Source organism: Aspergillus tanneri (genome assembly GCF_003426965.1).
Source record: "Aspergillus tanneri strain NIH1004 chromosome Unknown AapTan_4_pilon_pilon_pilon, whole genome shotgun sequence".
Classification (NCBI taxonomy): Eukaryota; Fungi; Ascomycota; class Eurotiomycetes; order Eurotiales; family Aspergillaceae; genus Aspergillus; species Aspergillus tanneri.
This window is the reverse complement of record NW_022984631.1, coordinates 4,341,726-4,354,386: the sequence shown is the minus strand read 5'-3', so window position 1 is coordinate 4,354,386 and position 12,661 is coordinate 4,341,726. Positions and strand designations below refer to the sequence as shown.

Here is a 12,661-nt window from a genome sequence, read left to right as displayed (position 1 = left end):
TCTGGGCAAAAGAAGACAGACTTCTCACTTAACGTCTCCCAGTTGGACCAAACTTGATATCGGAAATTTATTCCGGCAAGCTGAAATGTCGGGCACAGGTCTTAGAGACTCTAAGTTGAATCCCACACTTTTATCAACGCAAGACCGACCTCGGAAGACGAAAAACGCATGATTGATCGACATGTCCGTATTCATGTTGGGAGATGGGTTTCTGAGCAGAGTAGACACGGCTCAGCCACGAGAGACTTGCCAACATCCCTGTCCAGATATTCCGCAGAGGCTTCCCAAGTTATGCCTTCCGACCAATACGATAAAGGTGTAGACAGGAGTCCCCAAATACCTATAATACAACATCAGCCGATCCGTCTACCACCATGTTCAGCATTGGTATCAAATGTCCGCATTTTTTTCAAAACTCAGGACAACAGCATTCGTCATGTCCTTGTCCTCCTGATCCAATTTCATCTTTGATTTGCAGTCCACCTAGCAGTCGCAATCCTCCATCCTCATTCCACCGAAAGTATCCTTCTAGCCCAGCGCCTTTAGCTGAGTCAACATTTGCTTTGTCATCTCACCTTAGTCCATCAGATTCTGTCTATGTTGGAAGATCAGTTGCTTCGCCTCTGCATTACACCCATTAATGCAGCCTATGGAATACCGTTCCCCAAGAGGACCTCAATAAGGGACGATACAAAAAGCAAAGTTTTAAAATTGATAGTGGTAAAAAGATAGTGACACTTTATAATTATGTAAATAGAATCTCAATAAGATGCAATAGCTAACTACAGTATTAGTAGATTTTCCCCTGGTGCCTGTAGCGCATGTGGTCATGGAACTCTAAAGATCACAGTCGGAAGCCTTAGATACTATATTAGAGCTTACGATAGCTATTGCTTCTGGAGTTGCAGTGCATAGCATACTGGAATTATTGATTTAAATCTTGGGTCTGGGCTGTTGGGAGTGGAATTGTAACAGTCCCAGAAGTGACCTTTCCACTTAAAGGGCCAGGTCTCTCCAACTTACCAGGGCACCCCAAAGATAGAGTCTTCCTTCACCTAGCACAATACAGTGGGGTGACCTTCTTGGCCTTTTATCTATATTGGTTTGGTATTCGACAAGTGAATTTCTCCGTCTAAAGTTCTACCTAATCTTGTCTGAGAATACGGCCAGGATAAGGTAGCACATGACGGCGATAGCCTCCATAAAACATAAATGAAAATTGTTAACATCCGACCAATATCCGTTCGTCTGGAAAAAGACCCTTCTAACATGACGCCATTGGCTGCCTTCCCTTTCTCTTTGTCCGCCACGGATGAAAACACAAGAAAAGAAACGTAAAACGAAAACAAATACAAATGCACTTTGGAAACCCAAACTTTACGGTCCCTTCAACGCCCTCCAGCCCGGGCGGCTTTATCCGCTGAACGAAATAGTGGTCGACGGTTCCATGGTTCAGCCATACAAGGCCCACCAGTGCTATGTGATTGGCGAAATTCTATGTCTGACCAAGTATGCCCATGATTGCAAGATCCATACTTGCTTGATTAGGTAGGAGATCATTTGAGCAACACACATAGTGGCACGCTACCCCTCAACAAATGATTTTTCAGCTACTGAGGTATCGAACTCGACCTTCTACCGGCCCCTCATTGGGTTTTCTTTTTTTTTTCGGCATGTGAATGTCTCCACAAAACAGTCTACTTAGTATTATCATCCGTGAGTATAAGGATGGCCTGTAAACTATTCTGATACTCTCTATAAGGAGAAATTTACTGGACACCTATTCTAGCTAATACCCCATCTTCAAGTAAAAGGCATTTCGAGTATAATGCTGATTGACCATTCCTTTCTGTTTTATTGCTCTATATTCGTGGTTTATATACTCCACGATGTCGCCTATGTTATAAGTACTTACCAAACTCACTTTCTATTAACTAGTTAAGGCAAAGGAGATCTTCTCCGGTATCTAGTGGGTCAGAAAAGTTTTAACCTTCCCAACGCCTAGTGCGAAAAATATATTGCCGATCAATAAAACAGGCCATTGCTTGATGATGTGCCTCATTTAGTCGATAAGTATCCGATAGCTCATGGACAATTTTTTTGCAGACCTCAGCCAAACAAGTCAAATTCCGCGTCAATTCATTTATACTTTTTTTTTTTTTTTTTTTTTTTTTTTCCTTTTTTACCCTTCACCCTATCTCAAAGTGGAGAAGGTGGACCGGGCCGTCGATTCCTAATAAAGCCGTCTTCAGTGGTTGAAACTTGCCGCCTGGAAGTACCGAGTGAAATATATTCCCTCCTTCATGCAAAATCACAAAATAGGACTTTTAAAATTTATTCCAAATGATATGGTTGTTTTCGCCTTTAGTATGCATATCCGATCGCTTCTTGTAAAGCTGATCTTCCAGCATACAGGGATAGCCCCCAGCAACAGATGCATCATGCATTAGTCCCACCAATGGGTGAGCTAGTGTAACTAGGCCAAACTTATTTTAACCCCTAATTTTACTCGACCCATGGGTCGTTATGGATGCTTCACGTTCAACTCTAATTCATTTCTGGGAAATGGCTTTTATTCGGCAGCTTTTTGTCAGCTTCTAACACCCGTAAGCAGTAAACAAATGTCGATCCGTATTACTAGAGACAGCCTAATTGGCTCGTAACGTCTCATAAAGGTAGCCGACAATTATCTAGGGTTTTCGCTCCTCAGTAAATCGGGACTCTGTATTCTAATACGCATAGCGTTGGAAATGTGTTCCGATAGCGAAGTAGTTCAACCGATGTGTAATTTTCAGGGTGGCAATGGTGGAGCCAGTTGAATATTGTTATTTGCCATTAAGTGCCGTCGCATCCGGAGACGGCATTGTTGAACTCAGAAATATCCTCCCATCCCCGGGGATTATAACTGTCATGGCTTGTTTCTTCTGTTCACACTGACAAGTCCTTCACTGAATCCGTCTCCCTGTTTGGCCCTTTGCACATCGGTATTTTAGTGAGTTATAGAACCTGTCCTTTGCTGCGGTTCTTTCGCTTTTACTGCCTCGATGTTATTGTACATTTCCGTCGCACTGGGCTCCACTTTTCTGTTTTTGGTCACCCTGCCATATGTCTGCTACGGTCGAAATATTTGTATGTTGTCTACACTCAGCGCAAGTCCGATATTTTCCATTGTACTTATCGCTCTTTGCTCATAGGGTCGTTTGCATGATGCTGATCTAGAAACCGACCGTACCGGACGGACCGTTCCGCTTGGTCTGCAGCAACAACTTCCATGAGTCTAAGAACATTTCCCAGGGCTCAGAGTCCAATAATGACCAACTTGATCGATTGTTGCTTTCGGCTTCCTGATAACTCGACATCCGGATAGGAGTGGAATATGTGATTGGCTTTGACTCAGTTTGGCTCCTTTGTCGGGGGTGAACCCAATTCTAGAAGTGGCTACTTTAACTGATTAATGGGAAAGTGTTGCTGCACGTACTACCTACCTGAAGGGTCATTATGTGTCTTATAAATAATGTCTGACGTATGCAGAAATTCGCTGGGATGTTTGGCTCTCTTTTCCTCTTCACTTCTTTGGTGCTGTAGACTAGAGAAATATTGACCGATATTATTCTCATCTTAGAATTTATCCTTTATATACAAAAATAGTAGAATGTCTTCTCCAGAGAGAAATATTCCATATATATACTAATGAATGATGTACATGTATCAATGGCTCCTGTTGTGAATCAGGAGTCGATTAATAACATTTAATGGTGTTCTCTCCGCGGTAAGAAGAAGGCGATAATTAATACTCTATCCCAGGCGTGGTCAAAACAAGCCGTGTAAAAGCTTCTCTTGCCCTCTTATAACTGTATACTACCTCGGACATATCACGTATGACTGACTACTGTTATATCTTATGCCTCCAGGAATTCAGGCTAGCAGGACATGTAGTTAATCATTGAATAATTGCATAAACTCAGATAATTACTTGATGACCTAAAACCCTTAATCACGTAATTGTCTTCTTTCATAATATCTTCACTCTATGCGAAGCTTAAGAAAGACAATGGATTTCCCCTACAATAGGCCTAAAATTCTCCTGTCTCTGCAGATTCTCCTGCTTTCTGTTCTGCTGGACTATCAGGCTCCAGAGTGCAGGGACTGAGAATAGCATGGCTAAGCGGAGACTCGCTATAACCGTCCTCACCAGAAGAGGTGCAGCATGGAAAGTCCACTGGTAGAATTTTTTTCAGGCGATATTGTTGTCCGAAGGTGTGTGTCGATCTGCTCAATAACCGAATCCAGATCAGTGGCAGTGTTTACTGTCTCTTGATTTAATAAGCACGTTGTCGTCCAGTTAAGGTGGCGGAATGTCTCAACTACTGCGGGGAAATCATTAGCAATAGTTGTAGCTAGAGCCACCAGTTGTCCTTCATTAACCCTGCTATTGTTGCTGCAAGACAGATTAGTCTCAAGGCATTCACGTCGAGATAGCTTGCTGAGATACATAAATACATACACTTCTCTCTCGACTGTTTTGGAACAAACCAGAAGAACCCCAAATGAAAGCCTAGATGCTACCAATAGCCACCTCCTAGCCTGCCTATTTTCCTTTCGAAAGCGAAGTTTCCTCAGATTCCGAGTGTTGTCATCAGTTCTTTCCCAGTCACAGTACAACTCCGCTAAAACAAAGTTGATTGCAAGTGTGTCAACCCGTTGGCTTCGTTTCTGTGGCGTCTTTTGGCCCCTTATTCGCTCAACCTTTAACAGGTGCACGCGTCTGATAACATGAAGATATTGAATAATCTGGAAAAGCCGTAGTCCAACTTCCTGGGCCATATTCAAAAGAGCCAGTGGAAATAGGGCGTGATGGCCATTTGGGGAACTACTCTCAGCTCCGCAATTCCCGGCCATATGGGAAAATAGTCCGTATTTTTCCCATGTCGGAAGAAAAACTCGAAGGAAACCAGATGCGCGGTCATCGATAAGGTCTTTAGGTTGCTGAATAGTATTACTACCAACGATGGGTGTAACATTGGTTGGACTCAATAAGTAGGCATTAGGACACTGGAACCGGAATATCTCTAATAATGATGGTTCCGGCAAGACGGGTTGACTCGCAGCCATTGTCAAAGATCTTGAAGCTTGAGCAGTTGTGATGGATTCATAAAGTTGTCTTTCGATACGAGTTAACAGGGAGTATAGTACGACTAAATACTGCTTAAGCGCCCGGTCTACGACTACATAAATTCGCACCATTTACAACATGCATTGGGAGTCTGAGCCTTCAGAACACAAGCCAAAACAAAATGCGAGGGGCACCAAAATTAGGGCTTAAGCCTTATGGAGCTATCGGAGCCTTGTTGACCACCCAGAACCAAGAAAATCTAGACATTGATCGCCGCGTTCCAGTTTCGGTCCGCAAGGAGGAGCCATCATGGTATGCGTACGAGGATTCGCTGCGAGCGCGACGCTAACCGTAGCTCTCCAAGAGAGATGCAGGTGCAGGACGGCAAAGGCTGGGCATCTGCGGCACCGTTTGGGGTCGCAGATGGCCAGAAACCGTGCCGCAGTCCCCATCTCTCTACGTTCTCGGATTCGAATAGAATAAAACACGCCCAATATTTGCTTTATAGGACCGAATTAATTGTTCCCGAATTGTCCTCAACTTCCATCTAATTACATCGTCATCTTAAGCTTTGGATTTCACATTGCGTTCTACATAGTTAGACGTCGCCAACAATGTCCATCGAAAAATTGCCCACGGAGCTGTTATGGATGATTATAGAGTACAGCCAGGCGGGCGGGAGCTTAGTGAACATCTCGCAAGCTAATCGGAGAATTCGAGCTCATTGTGCTCCTTACCTATTCCGCACACTCAAGATTTCCTTCTCATTGGCTGGATTTGAATGCTTACGTCAAGCATCCAAATCCTGCGTTGCCCAGTATGTGAAAGTGATCCGCTACGAGGTGCCGGAGCTCATAGACCCTTGTCAGTCGCCAAATACCCACAAATTTTAGAGATACTGATAGATAGGCAGACATTAAAGAATGGGATTATTTTTGCTCCTGTGTGTACACGCCATCTGAATACAACCGAGACCAGAGAGAGCTTTGCTGGAACTTCCGTGGCGGAAAAGTCTCATATAGCATGATATACCGCTATTTTGCTGGTCTATCCCGTGAGCAACAGCTTATACTTGGGGGTATCGATACTAAAACATTCTGTGAATGCATTCCTCGCTTTCTACACTTGCAGAGTATCGAGATTCCCTTTGTTAATAATACTATAAAGCCGTTTCGCTGGCTTGCGGGGCGTTTATTTGTCGACTGGAGAGATTCGTTTCCTGCACACTTCGAAACCATTATCGACACTATGGTAGCAGCTAAGCGCAACGGAATCCTTATCCGGAATTTCAAAATATCCGGATTCTACTCTAAGATGTCTGCCACAAACCCTGACCTATTTGCGAAGGCGGCGGAAGCACTAAATGAAGTTGAATATCTCCAACTCATTGATAGTTCTAGCCTTTTGAATTTTATGAGAAAAATCAATTTGCCTTCTCTCCGCCACCTGGAGCTACAAAACTGTTGGCTTTCGGTTAAAGACCTCGAGGAATTTTTCTGTGCACACGCAGGAACACTCCAGTCTCTCCATCTTCAAGAGACGTGGTTACCAACAGAGACAATCTATGATTGGGGTATTAGTTTGTGCTCGGGTACTGTAGGGACGATTGTGGAGGGATTATCCACTATTCGGGAGTCAGGGATTTTGAATAAGCTAACCATCAACAAGAAAAAAAATGTGGCCAGTACGAATATACGGAGTTGTTTGACGGAGTATTGGCTACACGTACTGTAAGTCAAGGTGTGGAATTAGAAAGGTGGTATTATTATTGATGTAAAGCAGACCCTGGGAAGTGTTGGTCCAACTGTAATTAATGGAGCAGTGCCTGCAATGTAAGGATAAGCATTGGACTTGTGGCATGGAAAGTAGGCCCAAAGTGTGACGGCGCTATACAACCTGAATATATAAAGCGAGAACAGTTCAAGGACGCTGTCCTTGAATGCTACCTGACACAATGCATGATGAGCTAGATCCGACTTCCTCTCTACATCCGGACTAGGATCATAATAGAACAGACAAGGTAGCTTAATCTCTATATAGGTTTACTTAATAACCACTTAACAATAGTTATATTGCACGGAGGAAATAATTACTTGTTAAATATTTTATTAATAAGCAGCCTCCCACTAAATATATATATAACAGGCAGATATACGGTACATATTCCTTAAAATCATAGAGATCGTCCTATATATTTAGCACCATGCCTCCATATATTACGTTATATGGAGTAGTTTACCTTTGACGAATATGGAAATTTAGATTGGTATCTCCACATTGTGCCGTTGCGTCGATATTTAACAATCTTCACCTCCACAAGTACCAACCCCGACTTTCACGCGATATAGGACAGAAGCTTAAGCATTACGGCTTGATGAAATAATGTTAAAAATAGTAGATGGAGCACTAATTGTTGCCTTGCACGCTGTAGATCTAGGTACAGTACACTGGATAGAAGGGGAATCCCCTATTTTGTAGCCAGCTATTCAGCATTGCTTAGACAATAGAAACAGACCCAGATCCATTTTATTGAAAGCTAAGGTCCGCTAGTTAGCTATTTTAGGGCGACCCCGATCTAGACCGGTGAGAGGCACACATACAGCAGCTGCGCTCGCTAATGGGGGCGGGAACTGCAGAGCCCCCATTCAGCCGATGCTTCACGATATCCACCGGCCCGACAGTGATGGGCTCGCGGAATTCTAGGCTCTACTATTTTGCGAACCTCTTAGGGGTCGCGCCTTAGTCATATTGCATGCCCCGGTGAAGGTAAAGCAGCAGGTGGATAACAGCATGAGCCTGGCTTGTATATAATCCTTGTGACCGTCCCCGTCGTACAGTCATCCTGTTTATATTATACCAAGTCACAAGATGGCCATCAATCAATTCAACATAGCCACTAAATCTGTCGAGAAGATTTACACAGCCGTAGTTGGTGGTGTAATCAGTATTCTCGTACTCTACAACATCTTTAGCCTCATGCACACTAGGTTTTCTGGATCACATCGCCTGGCCACGTTCATGTACCCAGTACCATTCAGAAGTATGTTCCGGATACCATCACCTCTTCATCTAATCCTCGCGATAGCCTATTTAGTGGGAAACGGCGTCTGCAACTTTATCGGCGTCCAGTCACTTTCAGAAGCAGGGTCACGTGCCGCTCGCCTATCTTTGATTAACCTCATTCCCATGTTCATCTCTGGGGGCTATGAGTTCGGCGCTCGTCTTCTTGGCGTGCCTCTTCAGACATACGGAGCCTTCCATCGAACTGTTGGCCTTGTCGCAGTTATTGAGGCCACCATACATGTTTTGATTATTGCACAAACAAGATCAATTTCAACATCTAATACCATGCAAGTCTATGGTGTCTTGGTATGATATCCCTATTCCTAGTATCTATCTCAGCACGACTGACTAACTGTAACAACATGCTGCGAGTATATTCCTTTCCCTCATAGTCTTGCCGTTGGTGAAGAAAAAGAATATATGAAGTCTTTCTGAGGATGCACCAAGGTTGTGCCCTTGTTGTGCTCTACGCGATTTGGCAACACACTCGTCACATACAGAATAGCAGCGCTTGGGCCTATCTTCTTGGATCTGCTGTCATTTTTGTTCTGTCAATTGGTGCGCAATTCATCCGTGTACTCTTCCGTAACATTGTTGTTGGGAGGAGATGCACAACACTTTCATTGAAAGCCTATGGGGAAAGTATTGCTCGTTTAACTCTGACTCTTCCTCGGCCCTGGGCTGTGCGAGCGGGGAGCGCGTTGGATTTGGCGCCCCATAATCGGCCTATTCTATTTGGCGCAGTCTCACCCTTTTACTATTAGCTGGTGGGAGGACAACGACATCGGCAAGGCGACTTCTGTCTCCCTCCTTCTACGGTCACGCTCCGGCTTCACCCGAAAGCTACTCGATCGCCTTGGGCAAGAACGAGAATACACGGTTTGGATCGATGGTCCGTTTGGTCCCGCATCAATCGGCCCATGCGGCTTTGGTGGGCAGATGGGAGACTACGGTCATGTATTTATGGTAGCGACAGGAATCGGGATTGCTACACAGCTGCCCTACATCAAGGAGCTGCTAGGAGAATATCGCAAGGCGCGCATCCGGACTCAGAGGATCTCCCTCATTTGGCAGCTAGATGAGGAAGGTGACTGGAGAGTGCTCACGACTGGTTACAAATGCTGTCAAGCAGGATGAGGGATCTGAGTATGTTATATAAGGGGGCCCTTGCTATTTTGTTTAGTTACTAACGTACAGTCTACGACACATTGGAGCCAGCATCAAAGGGAGACCCGCAACGCTTTGGGTATCATGACTTGATCAAAGTCCATAGCGGAAGGCCGAACTGGGAACTGCAACTGTCATCTGAGATAGAAAAGAGAAAGGCAGGATGCTCGTGGCAGGTAAATTTTGCAGCTACCAGTCAAAGATCCAACGCTAACCACATTGCAGTATCTGCTTGTCGCCCTGTCGAGATCAGATGTACTCTGGTAAGAGCGAATGCGGAAATGTATAGATCTCTTCGAGCAGGAATTCCAACCGTGGACCGGGAAAAGTAGGTGGTGGTCATATCTTACCCCGTAATCGGACTATCAGGTGGAAGTCTTGTATAGCATATCCTCCTGCGTCTTTTGCCACAGGAATATGCGCGGAACAGCAATAATGGCGAATTTGGCAACGTTCTGAAGAATATTCCATTATTATATTTATAGCATTTCAATAGAGATCCCATACAAGTTGCTCAACAACACCGTTCATCCCATCTCAAGCCCATTTAACCTCAACTACTACTAGTCATCTAACTAGCCGCAGGAAGCTGGCAATAGGGACAAGCCTATTAAGGTAAATAATTGTACCGTGGAGGTGGTAATGCCCCAAACGTCAAGCAACCTATACGGTCTCAAAAACGGATACATTGTTCTCTTCTCATCGGGGCATACTGGAGAAGATAGGAGCCCCGGTGAATTGTTGAAATAAACTGGTCTGAACAGTTTCAGGTATCAAATCCCCGCCCTCATTGAATCTTCCACACAACGCCGAACCACGAGGTTCTGCAGTTCAGACACTTGAAGGTTGTTACCCAAAACCCAGAGGTGAATTAGAACTATCCATTTTACCTTGGGGCTTGTTACTACGATCTTTCTTCAATAGAGCCAGTTGACAAACCCAGTGAATACGTCAGGTTCAATAGACTGGGGGTGGACAGTTCCTGTATTTTTCGATGTAACGATCTTTGAAGTGCTTATTGAAATATATTGAGCATTCACACAACAGCTCTATGTGTATGTCGACAGGAATGAGTTCTTTTCCCACTTCAATATGGGCTATTCCGCCAGCCAAAGTCCTGTTGTACTTTAGTTGAAAACATCTATTTTTAAAAAAAATTATTTGCACTTTCTATCTAGCGATTCCGACATTTTCGTGAGGTAATTGTATCCTGGGGGAAAAATAGACAGCCCACGAAGAGGCCCCTAAAAATTGGTGGGTCCTTTGTGGATAATGGATACTTGGACATTGGCTTCTGCGACCCCAAATGGTGACGGCACCTAGGGTAGGAGACTGTTCTCCAAAAATGGAAGGAGTCTACGATTTTGTACTGGTATGACTAAATACAGTTATGAATTTCTCAGTAGGTCGTTGATTCGTATGATTTCTACGCACTTCGAGGGCTATTATTGAAGCCATAGTACAGGCCAGGGACCAAAAAGAAGAACTCTTGGTCTACGCCTTAAGGATCGTTAGATAAGACTCTAAAATTCAACTAAGAGTTGTCCTACGAAATATACTTAGCACTTGGAATGCTGCGAATTATTTTGTAAGCGACAAGCATGCCGTACCATGATGGGGCCGCACCAAGAGTCCAAGACCAAGTACATCGCCGAGAAAATGGGAGCTAGTGGAGTAGATTTTGAAGTGGTGCGCACCTTGTTTGTTCAGCATTCACCTTTGGAACGACATACTACCAGGTCCGGTTTTAACCGGCAGGAAGAACGTAATCCTCCCGATGAATGGATAAAGGGTATATATGGCCACAGCTGAAGCCGCAGCCTAGCCTTGCGCCCTGGAAGCCTTACTACCTCTTGTACATAAACTTGGTCCGAGCCAATACGTCATTAACATTGCTGACCTGCAGACTACAAATTCAAATTATGTCAACGGCTAATAACACAAAACGATCCACTACCCTGCCTACATCCAGGAAGGATTTACACGCCTTGCAGTCTCTCAAACGCATTGATGAGAATGAGGACACTAGCAGTCTGAGTCATCTGCATGATCGGGCTGACAATATCCAAAGCAACAGTGACCAGCGCCACCCGCTTAATACCGGCCACGGCTCCTTCCAAGCGGCAGAACTTCACAGCAAGTACCCCCACCTTAATGTGAACAAGTCTCACTCGGCAGAATCGATACCTGCCAACAGAGGTCGTTTTCCGGTGAAGGTGGGTAGTTGTGACAGCGCTCGTGTGGATGGGCATACTTGGCCCAAATACCAACCATTCTGGGAGTCTGATCAAGCTGGCCTTTCCATCATTGCACATGACAATTCAATTGATCATAAAATCGTGGCGATAAAGAAGGCAAAGCAACAAGCCAACAAAAAGCAGCGTAGCCAGCTGCATAGCGTCAAGCATGACAATATTGTCCAGCTTCTGGATGTGTTTTCAACAGACTCCTCGCTTTATTTGGTATATGAGTCACTTGAAATCTCCTTACACAATGTCCAGGCGGCTTGTCGGGGAGAGCTTAATGAAGTAGAGATGTCAATTGTTGGCAAAGAGGTAAGCAAGTCACAAACAGGAATAAAAAGAACCTGAAGAAACTAACTGCATACAGGTACTGGGGGGGCTTAATTACATTCACAATGAACTCGGCCTTGCCCACGAACATGTGGATTCCAAGAACATTCTTCTCTCCTACAACACATGCCGCATAAAGCTAGGTATGTAACGCGAACAGATTGATTACAGCTTGGGGATAAGTTTTAACTTCAGATGTACTAGCAAACATTGGCAATTGTATTTTGGGTGGGGGGGAAGGAAAGAAATCTAACGATGTTAGGGCTGTAGGGGCTTTGTTGGTTGATCTGAAGGAGCCTGGAACGAGCGGCCGCAATCCCGGAACCTTGCAGCTGGCAAGACCCCAGGACGTCAGTGATCTGTGTAATGAATTTATCCAACAGTCTGCAACATTAAGTGCAGAGGCACTCCTGAAAGTAAGCATGCCTAAGTGCTCTTACCAAGCACTGCTAACAAAATTAGCACGACTTTCTTCTCAAGTTCCCAGGAGTTGGCCGCATGAGGATTTTCATATATCGAGCATTAGATTGCGCAACGAGAACTCGTATAAAGGATTTGCAAGTTAACGTTTAGTTATGATTGATTACTAGGTTTTAATAAACTTAAGGCATATTACAAGACACAGAAGATAAACATAGCTTCTATAGGAAACTGATGAGTGAGGGGAAAACACAAAGGACGGCTATAAGGGGACTGCCAGTGCTATCGGCCATTAAGGGTTAAGTAAGGCAATCAGCCACGATAA

The 12,661-nt window shown here is 44.4% G+C and overlaps 3 protein-coding genes across 3 annotated transcripts; all 3 read left to right on the top strand.

Annotated features, from left to right (window-relative positions):
• Positions 1-5,294: 5,294 nt before the first annotated feature.
• ATNIH1004_006600 (uncharacterized protein) lies at positions 5,295-5,664 on the top strand (the record flags this gene model as incomplete). Its single annotated transcript, XM_033571227.1, has 2 exons — positions 5,295-5,425; positions 5,469-5,664. 2 exons carry the CDS (start codon positions 5,295-5,297, stop codon positions 5,662-5,664), a joined length of 327 nt encoding a protein of 108 aa, XP_033427259.1.
• A 2,317-nt stretch (positions 5,665-7,981) lies between these two features.
• On the top strand, positions 7,982-9,610 carry ATNIH1004_006599 (ferric reductase family protein; the record flags this gene model as incomplete). The annotated part of the gene is made up of 5 exons (XM_033571226.1): positions 7,982-8,153; positions 8,199-8,482; positions 8,921-9,263; positions 9,374-9,519; positions 9,569-9,610. 5 exons carry the CDS (start codon positions 7,982-7,984, stop codon positions 9,608-9,610), a joined length of 987 nt encoding a protein of 328 aa, XP_033427258.1.
• A 1,655-nt stretch (positions 9,611-11,265) lies between these two features.
• On the top strand, positions 11,266-12,418 carry ATNIH1004_006598 (uncharacterized protein; the record flags this gene model as incomplete). The annotated part of the gene is made up of 4 exons (XM_033571225.1): positions 11,266-11,898; positions 11,954-12,059; positions 12,187-12,332; positions 12,404-12,418. 4 exons carry the CDS (start codon positions 11,266-11,268, stop codon positions 12,416-12,418), a joined length of 900 nt encoding a protein of 299 aa, XP_033427257.1.
• Positions 12,419-12,661: the final 243 nt, after the last annotated feature.